The 16,825-nt window shown below is 52.8% G+C and overlaps 1 protein-coding gene across 1 annotated transcript; it reads right to left on the bottom strand.

Annotated features, from left to right (window-relative positions):
- Window positions 1-781: 781 nt before the first annotated feature.
- HNRNPL (heterogeneous nuclear ribonucleoprotein L) lies at window positions 782-13,494 on the bottom strand. The gene is given in 15 exon segments (XM_043992528.1): window positions 782-1,139; window positions 1,574-1,669; window positions 1,780-1,837; window positions 2,197-2,398; window positions 3,351-3,472; window positions 3,963-4,243; window positions 4,355-4,426; window positions 7,561-7,633; window positions 7,806-7,902; window positions 8,556-8,641; window positions 8,729-8,893; window positions 8,895-8,967; window positions 11,367-11,452; window positions 11,454-11,486; window positions 13,153-13,494. Coding segments are annotated over 15 exon segments (1,824 nt in total). The 5' UTR covers window positions 13,474-13,494; the 3' UTR covers window positions 782-1,080.
- Between the last annotated feature and the right edge of the window lie 3,331 nt (window positions 13,495-16,825).

Here is a 16,825-nt window from a genome sequence, read left to right as displayed (position 1 = left end):
GGAAGGCATTTTAAGTTTATGTCCAAAACAAAACTTACCTTTCCTAAATCCTCCTAGTTTGCCTATTACTATAGAGGGTGAGGCTATAGTGACACTCAGCCCCTCGGGCTCCCCCAATCCACCAAGGGTCATTCTGGACTCCTACCTCTCACCTCCCATATTCACACTGTTGTCAAGGCCTATCATTATGGTATCCATCTCTCCTCCCACTGTCACCACCATGTCTCACCTCACTCCTGGATCCCTGAAATAGCTGCTGGGGAGAAGGGTCTGCCTGCCTCAAGTCTCTCCCCACTTCTATCCATCCTTATCCATTCAGCCAATGAATATCCCAGGAGCACGTGCGTGTGCGAGCGCACGTGCGCGCGCGCGCACGCACACACACACACACACACACACACACACACTCTCTCTCTCTCTCTCCCCAAAGGTGTGACCCCTCCCACCCTACTCTCCAACACATCTCATCCTGCCACTAGCCTCCTGGGTTCTTTTAGGTCCCAACTAAAATCCCCCCTTTGCCAGGCAGCCCATGTCTCCCCTTTCATCCCTTGGGTGGGACGTCATCTCTGGGGGTAGGGACTGTCCTTTGCCTCTTTTTCTAATGCCAAGGCTCTCAGCACAGTGCCTGGTGCTTAACAACCGTTTGCTGACCTACTTGCTGGGCACCAGAGACACAACTCGAAAAGCCGAGCCAGTGCCAGCCTTGACCAAACCCTGCAGTTCGGCGTCTGGGTTGGGTAGGAAGGATGAAAAAACACTTTGGTCATATACCACAACGTTTATTTTCCAAACAATTTTATTGAAATGTGCTGGGAGCACAGGGGCAGGCAGCACAAATGTATGAACAGGAAAAAAAAAATCACATGTACAATAATTTCCAAAAGTGAAGGTTAATCTTGGAGATGGAGACGCCCCCTCTCCAGACTTGCAGGGTTTCCATTATGGTTAAGCCTCTACTAAAACTAGCATTAGAAAAGGAATACAAGAACTTTTGCAAAAAAAACGGCAGAAAGGAAAGAAGGGTGGGCTTCCTGCGTGGGCCTCGGCTTCCTGCGTGGGCCTCATCCTGGGCTGCAATTAGGAAGCATGTTGAGCGGTGGAGAAACACAGCTTCAGGGTGTAAGGGTACGGACCGTCTAGGGGAGCAAAGACAGGACACACATCAGTCAGGGTGGGAAGCCCAGAGCCACGAAGCGCCCAGCGAGTGTCAGCAAAGGCAGGACCCACCCCCTCTTCTACACCTTCCAGGAAACAAGTCCCAGCCTGTAAAGGGCTCCCAGGAGTTTATGGGCGGCTTGGGAAGCCAAGCCAAGGTCCCAGCTCCCACAAGGACTTGCCAAGCCCCAACAAGTCCAAGGGAGGAGGAGGCCCAGGATAGGACCCAGCCCCTCCCCTTGGGTAAACAATGGTGGGTTCTCAGACAGGAAAGCCCGGGGCTCCCCTAAGCCCTCCCGGGTGTAGCCTTCCTCCTGCCCTTGGCAGGCATTCATTGGCTCCAGGCACAGCCAGGTCCCTCTGGGGAGGCCCAGGCTCTCTCCCTTCCCCTTCCACAGACCCTGAGGCCACTCACTCGGATTCTTCATCTGGTAATGGTTCAGGAAGCCCAAGGTCTCCAGGGCATCACTCTTAGACTCCCACTCCAACAGGCCTGAAGAGCTTCTTTCACCTGCAACCAAAGCACCCAATGGGTCAGAGGGAAAGGGGTCTGGCCTCGGCTCAGAGGCAAGAGCTCTGGACCCATCACCCACCCACCCAACTGGGTCTCCGGCCACTCACTTTTTCCTGAAAACACTTTCACTGAAGCAGGCCGCTTCACTCCAAGCTCATCACAGATCTGGGAAGCAAAGAAAGGAAACCGGGTCTTAGAGATATAGGTACATCTGTCTGCCCCAAGGTTTGGGGTCCTCTCTAGATGCTTTTCAGTACCACAGGCCCACGCCACAAGGCTCTAACCACTGAGGCTCCAGCCCAATAGCAGCTCCCTTAGTGTGACCCTCTAGCCAGAGTGCAGGCCCCTCCTGAGGTCTTCAGGCTGCTCTAGCTCACAGGGCTCGTGGGGTACCAGAGCTGCTTGGGGGTTCCCATTCCCAAGGCATCTGGCTAGTGTTTCCAGCGCCCAAGAACAGAGAGGCTAAGACTCCCCACTACACCGAGGGCAAGCTGGGGCAGAGTACAAAGGTCTTCCTTCCTCACCTCAAAGAAGTTGTCTTCAGTAACCTCCAAGGGTGCATTGAAGAAGTGCAGCACGTTGCTAGGGTGCTGGATCCTGTTCTTAGCTGCCTGCTCTGGGGTCGAGAACCGATTATTACGGGAGCCACTGAAGTCTTTGTAGCTGCATGACCCATCTTCAAGTCCATAAGACTGGCCAGGCATGATGGCCTGCTGCTTGGAAACACTATGGGGGAATGGGGGAAGAGGAGAGAGAGGAAAGACAAAAAGCCATGTTTCCATTATCTCTCTGACACACATCTCCCCCTCCTTCAACCCTGGGGGGGCCAACACCCTCATTCCCTGGGTATCCTGGGCTCAGAATTGACTCAGTGGCTCCGTCCAGTCAGGCTAGGTTAGTCCCGGCATCCCCTACCACAGTGCTTTCCAAAGCACTGTTTGGAGGCCAAGGCTATAAGAAGGTGACTGGTAACCCACTTCTCTCCATCACATCCAACCCGAGGTGAGGAAAGTCTGCCTGTATTTTACCCTTACTGCCTCTCTCCCTTCTCTGGTAACCCACCCAGACCCCTCTTCTTCTTTTTTTTTTGTGAGGCAATTGGGGTTAAGTGACTTGCCCAGGGTCACACAGCTAGTAAGTGTCAAGTGTCTGAGGGTGGATTTAAACTCAGGTTCTCCTGAATCCAGGGCCAGTGCTCTACCCACTGTGCCACCTAGCTGCCCCCAGACCCCTTTTCTTTTTTTTTTTTAAGTGAGGCAATTGGGGTTAAGTGACTTGCCCAGGGTCACACAGCTAGTAAGTGTCAAGTGTCTGAGGGTGGATTTGAACTCAGGTTCTCCTGAATCCAGGGCCAGTGCTCTACCCACTGTGCCACCTAGCTGCCCCCAGACCCCTTTTCTTTTTTTTTTTTAAGTGAGGCAATTGGGGTTAAGTGACTTGCCCAGGGTCACACAGCTAGTAAGTGTCAAGTGTCTGAGGCCGGATTTGAACTCAGGTACTCCTGAATCCAGGGCCGGTGTTTTATCCACTGCGCCACCTAGCTGTCCCCCCCAGACCCCTTTTCTTAATGCAGTCTGGCAAGGGTCCCACGGTAGGAGGCAGCCCTGTGCCTGGTGGAATGGAGACCCTGTCAAGGACAGGGCTCAGGGAAAGATGAGGAGCGGGATGGAAGACCCACCACACATTCAGCTTCTGTCCAAACATGAAGTTGTTGTTGAGGTGAGTTATCGCTCTGTCCACTGCATAGCCATCCGCCATCTCCACCATGGCAGCCCCCGGCTTGCTCTTCATGAACTTTACCTGCGGCGAGAGGAAAAAAGGGCCCCTGCGTCAGCAGGCTTTAGCCACAGGGCTTTCCCAGCAGAGCCAGGAGCCTGGGCCCTACCTTCCCACAGCCCTGGGGTGACTGTCCTAGGCCTGTGCCTTGGCATCCGCTGAATCAGCCCCTGCCCCCAAATCACTAAGGATGTTATTCTGCACAGGACTCTCTACACCTTCTAGGCCAGCCTTCCTCATTTTAACAGATCAGGTACAGGCCTCAGGGCTAAGTCATTGCCCAAAGGCAAAAGAGAAAAAAGGAAGAAAAAAAAAAAAGAATCAGGAGCTGACCTAGGGATCCTACCTGGTTCCCAGGACTCCAAAGCACTTTCTGACCCTCAGGTGTAGCCTGTCCCTCCTGCCCACTTCCACCTCCACTCACTGCTGCAGGCCCTGCAAATGACCCCCACAAGCCTTAGGACCCTATACTAGCAGCTGGCTTGTCGGTCTGCCGGCCCTGTCCCCAGCTTACCTTCTCCACATTGCCGTAGAGACAGAAGACATTGAAGACCCGATCACAGTTCATCTTGGACTGGTCAAGGCCATATACCATCAGCACAGGGCTGTCTGCGTGGGGGCCATACTCAGGCGGTGGGGGAGGGGGCGGGGGGTGGCCATACTGAGGGCCGTATCGGCTCGGGCCCCGACGATGGCCCCCCACTGGTGGGCCCATCCTTCTCCCTTCGTAGTGAGGTGGAGGGGGCCCATAGCCCTCATCATGGTAATGGCTGTGGTACCCACCGTGAGGCCCTCCTGGGGGGTGGGAAGGAAAGAGAGGGAGGACGGGTGAGAATTTGCGGGGCGGACGGCGGGCAGGGTCGCATGAGCCACGGGAGTCCACGGAGGGGAACCCCCTGCCCTCACCATATTCTGCGGGGTGATCTCCCAGGAGAGGAGGCTGTCTCTGACGCTTGTTCGGGTTACTGCCAGGGTCACCTGTGGACAGAGACAAATGTCAGAGCCTCATCCAGGAGGAGGGCACTTCTTTCCCTCTCTAGGGACCTCTGCACCTGTAGTAAGAATTCTCAAAGCTCCAGCTATGGCAAACCATACTGAGCCTGCTGGGAGCCATGTGAGGCATGGGGCAGAGGCCTGAAGCCTGAAGCCTGTGTGTCTGTGAAGAGACAAACTCAGTTCTTCCAAAGGCTCAGGGAGCCTTGGGGAGGGAGGGGAGGGGGGCATGCGGTCCCTATTCCTACCAAGGGGTCAGACACCCTATGTTTAATAGAGGGTTTCTGCCCCCTTTCCTCTGTGATACATACACTTTAATCCCCACTCCATCCTAGATTACAAAGTCAGGGATGGTACAAAAGGGACCATTTATCCCAAAGGGTTAATGGATCTCCAATTGCCTGACAAACAAAGGGCCCAAAGGAGAGAGGTGTGGGAGACAATGGACATGGCCAAACTTGGCAGAGACAGAGGGGCCCTGGAGGGCCTAGCTCGTCGCTCCCAACCCCATTCAAATCTCTCCACTCCTTGGGTGCTCAGGGGTGCAGGCCCCAAATCCACCTCACGTGGCCACTAGGGAGTAAAAGCTAAGAACACAAGGTCCCAGTCCCTCCTCCCCCCGGCCCCAAGGAGGCTGACAAAAGCAGGAATCCGTTAAAATGAGCAATCATGGACAAGGCGTGAACGTTCCCGGAGCCATACAATGTTGCCGTCCCGCCAGCTGCATTTCATACTGGGTTTATTCCAACAGTCAGTCATTACAAAGATGGAAAAGGGCTACTTACAGCAGTACAGAGTACAATGTCCATTTGTCACATAAAACAAATCTGTATTTTCTCTTACCATTGGACGCTTCAACAGTGAGTTAGCACAGTTCTGAAAGATGGCGTCCCATCAAACATACACTGCGACCCTGCATCACATGGTTTTACAGTCATAAATACAATTTACGTTACAAATCCGCTACAATTTTTTTTTCAATTTATTTCTTTTCAAGTCAATTTTCTGATTAAACAAAAACTGGCTCACAGATGTTCTGTCCTCAGCAGAGACCAGAAAGTGGCCAATAGTGGTGTATAAGTGGAAAAGTGTTCCTTCCTCCGTGTTTGCGCCTCCTCAACATTTGTGTGCTGCGGTGGGGTGCGGTGGGGTGCGGCTGCTGCCTGTGTAGCTGGCTCTCCGTGTGCGTGTCTGGCGCCTCTGTTATGCGAGTGTGCCCATGGCCCCGCTATGCCCGCCTTGTGCCTCGGGACGCGCCCCAGCTACGCGCCGGGACATCGCTGTGTGTTCTGAGCTGTTTGACCCGTGTTGGGTTTGGTTGGGGTTTGAATCTCCAGTTGGTACGTATTAGGTGGGCAGCCGATGACTGCAGAGAAAAACCAAAACGGAAAAAAGGAAAAAAAGCCCTCCCCAAACCAAAAAACTTAACCAATATGGCGAGGAATGGAGAGGAGGATCCTATAGTCTTGGAGGGCCACTGGAATCTACTTCGGCTTATGAAACGTTCTCCGAAAAGAGCGCCGCTGGGCTGGTTAGGAGAAAACCTCTGTTCTGTGTTTCCTACTTCTTTCTGTGTACATTCGTGGGTTCAAGGTTTGGTTTTGACTTTATTTTTAAAAAAACCACCATAATAAAAAAAAGCAGCGGCTGCCGCCCTGTTGAGTCTCTCTCTCTGTCTCTGTCTCTCTCTGTCTCTGTGCTTGTAGCTGTTCCTTGGAGCGCGGTGTGGTGTTCTTGATGTAGTGAGCTCAAATCTGCAGCTGTTTCTGGTACCTGAAGGAGGCTGCGTGTTCTCTCCAAGAAGAGCTAGGGGGGTCCTACCCTGTGTGTTGGTGAGCGATGTGGCAGAGGCAGAGCCCCCAGGGAACGGTCCCCGGGGGGGGGGGGGGGCTTGCCGAACCCCTGCTCACAGTCCGAGCGCCAGGGCGGCTCCCGCCCCGCTTTTGTCCCCCCAGCCTTGGGCAAGGAAAGGCAAGGGCCGTCAAAACCAAAGGCCCGCCCCTGCCGCTCTGCACAGTTATCTACTAATGTACCTTGAGAAGAAAGCTGGGCTTTTCATGTTTCTGTTACACCTCATGTAATGCCATTGCTCACTCTGGGATTCACAAATGTGGGGCTGGCCTCAGGAACAGAGGACGGCCCCCCACGATGAGGAGGGGTGCAGACGCCCTGCCCCAGGAGAAGCCCCCCCTGCCTGCCCACCTGCCTGCCCTGCCCTCTGCTTCCCCAGGGTATACCAAGGCCTCTGCTCTGTAGAGAGCTTGCAGAGGGGAGGAGCCCCCAGGGCAGTAGCACCAACCAAATCAGCTAAGTCTTGGTGAATGAAGGGCTAACTGCTCCTGACCTCCATGTGTGCTACTAGAAAACGCCCCGGGCACAAGGCCTGAGAGCCCTGCCTGGACTGTGGTGGCTTGAGCCTAAATCCACAGGCTCCAAGTCTAGACACTCTCCACCCCCCTCCCAAACTTCTTTGGTGAGGAAGTCAATGGTAACCATGCTGTCTTTCTTCAGGCCCAGGGCAGCCCAGGTGGTCCCTGGCTTTCTGAGCTGGAGAACCCATTACTAGGCTTGACCCCCTCTGAGGAGAAGCAGCTTAGAAAAGAAGCCCAGATTTATAGCCAGAGGACCTGGGTTCAGTCCCCAGCTCTGCAGCATTCCGGGTTCACAGTTCTTTTAATTTCTCTGGTCTTATTTCCCCATAAATAAAATGAGTTTATTCGGGCAGACCAGATGACTGACCTCTGAGGGCCCTTTGGCTCCAGAGCATACTGTGTCACCCCACATCTGACCCAGTGATCAAACTGTCTGCACAAACAGGAGGGGCTCTTCCCAGGGACAGAGGGGGTGACAAAGCCCACAAGCCAGGAGCTCAGAAAAAGGAGTAGCTTACAGATGAGCTCCTTGCCCAAGGACTTGGCCCCTGTGGCCCCATTCTTTTCCTGGTTGGGTGCCACAGAAAGAACCTCAAGCTGGTGACCAAGGAAGACCACCTGCCTCCTTCCCTGATCTGCCCTAAGTCCAATGGCATTACATAACACTGAGGCCGACCTAGGAGTGTGCGAGTTGCCTGATGGGCATGGCAGGGGGGGAGTGAGAGACAAAGAAGGCATCAAGGTTACCTTGTCCACTGAGGTTGGGGTTGGTATAGTCCCAGGTATCCTGATCATTCTTGAATACATTCAGACGTGTCGGCTACACACAGAGAGAAAGAATGTCAGTGTGAGGCACCAGTAAGTCCCCTTGAATTCTGGGACTGCCAGGCAGTCAGGAGGTCAGGGAGCTAGTCCTGCCCCCAGTCCTGGATGGCCTGAGACCTGCAGCTGAGGCAGCCAGTCATTCTGCCAGCAGCTCAGGGTTCACTCACCTTAGCGTATTCAATCTTAAGGGTGCAACAGCCAGAATAGATGTCAGCCCCATTGAGGGAAGCTTTGGCTCGCTGGGCACTCTGCACAGAGTCAAATGTGAATGAAAGTTAAGGAAATGGTCCTAAAGAGAGAATGGGTCAGCCCTCTGCCACGGGGCCTGGAAGCCAGCTGATTTCACAGGAGTTGTGGACCCTTACTTGAAGTAGCGGGGCAGACTGGACTGAGACAGTGGCCAATTGTGTTCACATGTTGTCAGTCTCACTTGACTGACAACATGTGAACGACCAGCAGCTACCAAGAGTTCACATTCCTGTAATGCTTTTAAGATTCAAAAAAGGCTCCTCTCAAAAAAATCTCGTGAAAACAAGTGGTGCCAACCTTGCCCCCGCTACAGGTGAGGAAACAGTCTTAGTGGTTAAAAGCCTGTGAGCCTTGCACCACAGCAGCAACCAAAGCTTCTCCCTAAAGCTCCCTGTTCCCATGGTAAACTACGCAGGCCAAGGTGGCCAGCACGTACACCCCTGACCACCTGCCCGTGAGCTGCCTCCACTGCACTTTTTTTTTTTTAGTGAGGCAATTGAGGTTAAGTGACTCGCCCAGGGTCACACAGCTAGTAAGTGTTAAGTGTCTGAGGCTGGATTTGAACTCAGGTACTCCTGAATCCAGGGCCAATGCTTTACCACTGCACCATCTAGCTGCCCCTCCACTGCACTTCTGGAGGCTCATCACACTCCAGTCACCAAGGATATTCTACCATCGCCTGGACCCCATTCTTTCGAAAGATGACGATTCTCTGGACAGGGCCACAAGGGTTGCAGATGGTATAAAGGACATCCTGAAGGACCAAACACAGATAAAGGAGGTCAGTTAAGACTGCAGACAACTATCATGGCCACCACCCCAGCTCACTCCCCAGGCTCACCGTTGTAATGGAGTAGATGGGATTCAGAATAGTGAAGAGCAACACGCTATTGACACTGCGAGAGTCATCCGTATCGCCGGGCCGGGAGATCTTCTGGCTGGTTGAGTAGTTGACAAAGGCCGGGTGGCCGGCGATGTAGATCTGGTTGTCAGCTGCATAGTTCACCAGCGTTGCAGGCCCCCAGGATATCCTCAAACTCGACCAGAGCCTGCCTCTTTTTGGGCATCACCACCACGTAACTAGAGAAGAGAAGGGACTCCTTCAGTCCTTCCAAACAAGGTATCAGGAATCCAGGACATTGGACCTTGCTAGTCACCTGACTCTTCTGAGCTTCAGTTTGGAAAACAAAGGGGTTGTACAAGAAGCTAAACGATCTAGAGCAATCTAGAAAACTTTATCACTCCCCTCCCACTCCCCCCCCGCAAAGCCTCTAGTTCCCAAATGTGATAGCGAAGTAGATAAAACAGACTCTAGGCAGGAGAGGGGGTCCAAAGGGGCCTCGCCAAATTCTTTCTTCCCAGTGTCATCCCAGGGCTGGCTGGGGGCTGCCTCCAAGGTTAGAAACACATTGCCACACATCTGAGTGGGGAAGGAGGCCACATCAGGTAGGCGTGTGCTGGTGCTACTGTAGAGGACCAAGTAAGGCCTCCAGACACCAAGAGGACAGGAAGACGGAGATCTACCTCCAAGTGTGGACAGGCTTCCTGAACTGAACCAATGGGGAGGTGACAACGCTGACCAGAAAACTAAAAACACACAACCACTGGATCACAGAGTCAGGGTTCGAAAGAGCCTTGGGATCCGCCTGTCCAACCCTCACATTTTACAGATAAGCGAATTGAGGTCCTATGGGAGTTTAAGTTGACTTTCCCCAAGATCCCATAAATAGATAAGCAAAGTAGCTCAGTCAAGATTTGGATCCCAGAAATCCAGTGGAACTGCCACTATCCAACAGATCTGGGGCTCCCAACAAGAAAGGGACCGACCCTTCCTAAAAACACACAAAAACTATAAAAAGTTCAGAGCTTTGGGATCTGTGCCAGGGACCTTTTCCCCCCACCCCACTTTCCAGCTTCGTTTTTGTGTGTCCTCTTCCCCATTAGGGATATCAGTTTCCTTGAAGATAGGGCCTACTGTTTACTTATATTTGTATTTCCGAGTGCCTAGCATAGTGCCTGGTACATAGTAAGTGCATAATAAATGACAAGTCTTCAAGTCAAGTGAATCCCAAGACCAAACCACACAAAACTCAAAAATCCAATTATCTCTTTGGTGATGTTTACTTGGGTATTAAAAACTGTGCATGAATTGAACTGCTCTGGAGCAGGTGAGAGAATGGGTTCATCAGCCCAAGTAGCAACAGGCAAAGGCGTGAACACTAGCAGCCATTCCTTTAGTAGAAAAAAACATTCCCTGACAAATGATCAAAGGCTCAACGTTCCAAAGGAAAAAAGCCAAGCTATCAACTTTATTCAGTCTGAAACTACCCCGTGAGCTCCATTGGGGGTTTCTTGGCAGATCCTAGAACAGTTTGCCATTTTCCATCTCCAGATCATTTGACAGATGAGGAAACTGAGGTAAAAAGGGTAAAAATGACTTGCCCAGGGTCACACAGCTTGTGTCTGAGGCCAGATCTAAACTGCTCAAATCGAATCTTCTTGACTCTAGAGGCCCAGTGTTTCTATCGACTGAGCCACCTAGCTGCCCCAGAGCTATCAATAGCCGTGTGGGGGAAAAACAAACAAAACCCAAACCTAATGTTAAATGGAAGCAACTCACGCTTATCAGACTGGCAAAGCTGACCAAAAAAATGATAGTGACAAATGTTAGAAAGGCTGGGTGAAAACAGGCACATTATGCCGTGTTTGGCGGAACTCGAATTAGCAACGAGCCCTTCTGGAAAGTAATTTGGGATCAATTCCCACAAAGTCGCCCAAGCTGGTACATAGCTTTTTCAAACAGAGAAAGCACAAGACCGACAGCTCAAGTTCAGAGAAAAGGAGAAAGGCCCTACTTGTACAAAATATTTATAGCAGCTCTGTGTGGGTGTTCTAGAACTGGACACAGAAAGGGTGCCCATCAACTGGGGAAAAGCAGACAAATGTGATGGAATGCTGTTGTGCTGTAAGAAAGGATGAGGGCATGTTTCCAGAAAAACCTGAGAAAACAGTGAAGCAAGCTCAACCAGGACACTTTACACAATAGCAATATTATAAAAACAAACAACTTTGGAAGACTTCAGAATACCAGTCCGATACAATGACCAACCATGATTTCAAAGAACCAGTGAAGATCCAGGCCTCCCACCTCATGACATAGTGGTCATGGATTTAGAATGAGACATTTTTTGGACACGGCCAACATGGGATTAGGGTTGATTATGCATTATTGACTATATAAAGTCTTTGTTTTCCCTTTATTTCCAGTTGAGAGGGTGCAAGTAGGAAAAAGGTTTTGGTCATTGAAAAAAAAGTAAATTTAATTTAAAAACAGAAAAAGAAATCTCTTCTCTGTACTTCTACAGCAACAAATGATTACATCAAGATTATTAGTAGCAGCCAGAGGACCCTCAGCCAGACTTGGCTAGGAAAGAGAATACTGAAATCACCAAGGTTTCTCCAGCCCCCCATCCTCATACCTGATAGGCCCAAATTCCTGCAAGGCCTCCACAAGATCAGCTTCCACCACACCATCAATCAGGCCCCTTATGTGGACGACTGGGGAGGGCTGGAGTTTTGTGGGGGTCATCGTAATTCTCCTGAGGAAAGGAAACAAGGCCCTGTTTCATTTTCTCCCTGTAAGCTACTACTCACTTATAAAACTACAGAGAAACCAAAACACCTCAAATTCAAATGCTCAGTCAAGAAATGGACTGATTTAAAGACAAAAGCCATCAATAAAGCGAATTCAGAAAAAATAAACAGCAAAGGCAAAGCCTCTGACTAAGGAAGCTCTCTGTCCCCCCCTCCCCATCTCCAGCTCCCAGCAACGTAACATGCTTCCTCCAGCTCAAGGTGGAGCTTTGCTGAGAGGACACAGTATTTGAGAGACCTTAGACTGTAACTAACGAAGAGATTAAAAACAAAAAGGGGAGGAGGAAGAGAGCCCATAAATGGACACACCTGCGCTCAATCCTGCTTCCAGACCAGGCTGCACTCAGGGACTGCCAACATCCCAAGGCCCCTGTTTGCCTTGGCCACACTCCCATGGAATCTGAGGGCTAAAAAAACACTGGGAGGATGCGAGTCTCAGCTTGTTGGAGGCCTATCTTCCTGGAAGGTCCACCTCATCCTCCTCAAACATAAGGAACAGGCTCACTCCTCAGCTACCACACTCTATCCTCTATCCTAGGGTTGTTCAGAGACCATCAGGCCCACCTCTCAGATTTACAAATGACTAAACTAATCTGAAGCTAAGTGACTTGCCCGAGTCACACTGCTAGTTAGTGACTGAGGCAGGATTTGAACTCTGATCTTCCTGGTTCCAAGTCTAGTTCTCTACTTGACTCTTTTAGGTATGAACCCATTCCCTCTCTTTCCCTTTCCAATCTATGATCCTTAGTGGTCAGATACAATGCTCAAAGGGCAGTAGCCACAAACCACAAACAGGAGAGAAACCCCCCATACCTCGCCCTGTCCAAAACAAGGAGCAAAAGGGCTTCTATTTCAGAACTATAGAAGCGGGCCTGAGCCCACTGATTGTCCCTTTCCAAAGGCGCCTGGGGCTGGCAGCTGATCTCCGTGCCAGTTCCACCTGGCTCGGGATGGGAGAGGGGGGCAGGGAGGAAGGAAGGAGGTGGCTTCATGGTCAAAGCGTCATCAGATGAGGAAACTGAAACGGAGAGGGATTAGGGGACCCCCCCCTCGGCCAGGAAGCCACAAGCTGGGCGGGGAAGGGAGGCTTTAGCTACTTAGATAGTGGATATTTAAGACCATGGCAACACGCGCAGCGTCTACAAGCGTCAGTCACAAAAAGAGAAAGGTACCACCACGTGTGACCAACAGACCGACCGGGAGATGGATGGCAGACCTAATGCGCAGGCGCAAAAATCGAACCGCGCATTAGCCTCACCCCCCCCCAGCAGACTGCGCGCGCAACCTCCCAACTGCCACCCACGCGGGCAGGGCACGCAGGCGCAAACCGTGAAGGCGAGAGCCAGCGGCCACCCCGACCATCCTCCCTCCCCCGCCCCAGGAGCACACGCCTCGGCGGCCAGGCGCACGCGCAGTAGCGGCTCCCGCAGCTCGAGCCCAGCCGGCTCGAGCCACCCTGAAAACGTTTCGCCCCCTCCCCCCCCTCCCCCACCCCACCCCACCCCCGCGGCCCAACGGCACGAGGCCGGCCGCGCGCCACTCGGCCCAAAATGAGGCTCTCGGCCAACCCGCCCGCCAGCCAGCCCCGCTAGGCCCCCGGTCTCGCCTCACCCCTCCGCCGCCGCCTCCGCCCGCTGCCCCGGCTCCTCCCCCGCCGCCTCCGTGCTGCTCGCCAGCGTTTTCCGTCTTTAGCCGCTTTGGGGCCCGGCCGCCCTCGCTGCCGCCGCCGCCGCCTCCTCCGCCTCCACCGTAGTAACGGCCGCCGCCGCCACCACCACCCGCCGCCGCCATCTTCACCATGGCTCCCGCCGCCCGCCGGCGCCGCCGCTGCAGCTGCTGTGGTTCCTGATGCTCCTGCGGCTCCTCCAGTTGCTGCCGCTGCTCTTGCCGCCGCCGCCGCTTCTCCGCCCGGGGCAGCAGCCTCCGCGACATGGCGGCGCGAACCCGCCTCCCCCCGCCTCTCATTGGGGGAGGGACCCGCCCGTCACCCGCCGCCCCCTCCCGATAGGGGGAGCACCCCCGCCCCGCCCCTCCTGCGTCCTCATTGGTACTGCTGCCTGTCACTCAGACGGCAGTTCCGTCCCTCCGCCCGCTGAGGTGACTCTTGATTGGCCCTGACTGGGCCGCCGCTCCCTGCCCCTCCTCCCTTGTGCGCGCTCCCGGCGCATTGCCGCCTGGCAACAAAGTCAAGTCTGATAGGGCCGGGCCATGGCCCTTTTTGAGTTCGGGTCTCCTCTGCTCCCGGCGCGCTGGTGAAGCCGCGCCTCCTTCTGCCTTTATTGGCTAGCCGTCCCGTCAGTCTAGCCATACTCGAGGCTGATTGCTTCAGGCCACCAATTCTTCCTCCCCCCCGCTGTGACATGCCTTCCCCCGTCTTCCCTCAGTGGTTGAAGGCATTGCCTGTCCGGAGATCCTCTACGTCGATTAGTGCCTTAGTGTGGAGGGGGTGGGGCGAGACCACAATCACCTGCCCAAAGGCATAGATCGCTTTGGGAGAAGCGGGCGGGGGGAGTGTCACGTGGTTGGCCAAAGGGCGTGAAGAAGGGGACTGGAAGGGGCATTGCGGAATGAGGGGGTACGGGTCCAAAATGACAGTAGCCAGCTGTGTCCCCGGTACTGAAAACACATCTCTAGGAGGAGACGTACTTAGCCCGTTCCTGCGACCTTAGCCTCTGGGCCTCAGTTTCCTTCTCCTTAAAACGGAGGCGGGGAGGAGAGACCAGATAATCAATCAGACTCTCCATCTCTAAATGCTCTTACCCTAAATTCAAGGCGAGCTGACCCTCCGGCCCTCCGCTGAAACTCTGGGTCCGAGCTGGGGGAAGCCCAGAAGGATCAATGTCCCTTTGTCCCGCCCTCGCCCTCCGATCTTCAGTCTGGATGAGGGTGATTCAATCCTCTGCCCTTGACCGATCCTGGCCGCAGTGACCTTGGGCAAACAGCCCCCCTTCCCTGGCCAGAAAATCCTGGGGCGAGACTGTCTGGGAAATGCCACCCCCACCCTCACCCGCTAACTGTGCCTAGACTGATGTGTGGACGCTTCTGTGCTGAAGGTAGCTCTCCCCCTTTCCCTAATCAGTGAGTCACCCCCCTCAATTAAAAGGCGACCCCCAACTCTGTCAGAACTGCCGTCCAGTAGCTAACGAGAGCTCCGCCACCTCCCTGGCATTCCCCAGGCGGTGCCTCCCTCCATCTCATAGACTCCTTCCTTTAAAGCAAAAACATTACATGCTCCCTAAATCCTTTCCTGACACCCCATCACCTTGTCTTTATTTGGTTTATGTAAGTGTACAGGTTTTCTCCCTTCAGTGGAGTCCACTGCTGCTCCTGGAGGCCAGGCAGTGTTTAATTTCTGCCTTTGTGCCCGATGATTATTATGTGGAAACTTAATAAGTTGATTCAAAGTTGATTGGGGCAATCCCCTACTCTACCTAGAACAATCAGGGCAGAGCTAAAAGGGACCCTGCAAACTGTTCAGGGATCCTTCCATTTTTCTGTATTGTGGTCCCTTTGTCAGTCTAATGACTCCTCAGAATAATGGGTTTTTCTTCCTTTTTTTTTTAGAATAATGTTTTCCAGTCTATAAATTAAAATACATAGCATTACAAAGGAAATTAGGTCGAAATCTAGTCATCAAAATATTTTTTTAAACCCAGATTCGTGGACACCAGGTTAAGAAACCCCTGATTTATTCTGACTCCCTCATTTTACATTACACCTGTCTCCTCTTCTTTTTTCATTAAATGCCAGGGACAGACACAGGGATGGAGAGGTTCAGCTGTTATAAAAGGACATCTGTCAGGGTTGGGTCAGGATGTTGAGCAGTCATGGCTCCTTAAAGGCTGACAATGTGTTAATGTGCTCTCCTGCTCGCGCTCTCTCTCTCTCTCTCTCTCTCTCTCTCTCTCTCTCTCTCTTTCTCTCTCTCTTTCTCTCTCCCCCCCCTTCCCCTCTCCCTTCCTCCTTCTCTCCCTCCTTCTCTGCCTCTGTGTGTGTCTGTGTGTATGTGTGTGTGTGGATTGGAGAGCCTGTTTGGCAGGAATGTCAGAGAAATAGGCCAGAGACCTGGAAAAAAAAAACACACAAGAGATTGCATCTGACCTCATTCCTCAGCTGACTGAGGTGTCTAGTGGCAGACTTGCCTACCTCTCAGCAGCCAGATGCTGAGAACAGTGACTTTGAAAAGTGGACACACAGAGCTTTAGCATGGCTTGTCAGCCAGGGGCAGGATGATAGGAAAGAATTCCTCCTCCCCAAGAAGCTTTGAAATCAGGGTGCTGGAGATCAGGTCCTTAGAAAAGCATGTGAAAATAAACCACAGAAGGGCGAGGGGTAGAGGAAGATACAAACACCAGCAGAAGAGGCTGAGCCCCGCCACTCAAGTGCTTGGATTATGTAATTTTCACTTTTGATTTAATTCAGTAAATGGACTCAAATCTCTGAGTGGGTAATTATTTCAGGTCTTGGAAGATTAGAATTTCAGTGGAGGTGGGGGGGGGAGGCAAACACATTATGAATTATTGTTGGAATCTATCATGCCTCAAACTAAGAAACTCCATGATCTCCCTTTCTTAGGGGGCTAGAAGGGACCCCAGATGCATTTAATCACATAGCTCCTCTGGCTTCAGATCCAGTACTCTATCTCCTGTACCACTTTGACCAACCCTGGGTTAGGGCACAGCTGGAAAAGGTGAGAACCTCAGAACCCAGGTAAGTTTACCTACTCCTGTGCCAAAGGGAATTCAGGACCTGGAGTGTAAGCAGGTGCAGGGAAGGGAGCTGGAGCAGCCTGGGCTCAGAGCACCACCTCATGGGGCACACAGAGATTGCATCCCGAATCCAGTCCCACACCCACACCCACCCCAGCCTCTTAGCAGACAATGTCACCAGTGAAAGGTACCACCTCCCTTTATACATAAGTAGGGAGGTTGAGCTCCAGAGAGGAAAAGCCTTCCCCAAGGTCACTCAATTCGCTGGAACTATTATTACTGGGGGCTAAATTGTATAGGTCTGACTCTGTCCTTGCATGCCCCGCCCCCCACACTTTTAGTATCCTCTAAACCCCATACACCATTGGAGGATGCAGCCATCTTAACCGGGAAGCTTGGGCTGGGGGCCAGGAGGCCCTGGACACTGCAGAGGACCTAGCTCTCCTCCTCGTCCAGAGGCCGTTTCCCTTGGTGTACAATGGGGGGAGGGTCACCTCTGCTCAGTGCTGAGGGTCGCCTGAGAGAGCATCTCTGTAAACCTCGGGAATGGGAAATCAATCTGTGCAAAAGGGGCA

The sequence above is a fragment of the Dromiciops gliroides genome, chromosome 3 (genome assembly GCF_019393635.1).
Source record: "Dromiciops gliroides isolate mDroGli1 chromosome 3, mDroGli1.pri, whole genome shotgun sequence".
In the NCBI taxonomy this organism is placed as follows: domain Eukaryota; kingdom Metazoa; phylum Chordata; class Mammalia; order Microbiotheria; family Microbiotheriidae; genus Dromiciops; species Dromiciops gliroides.
This window is presented reverse-complemented; position numbering and strand designations above follow the sequence as displayed.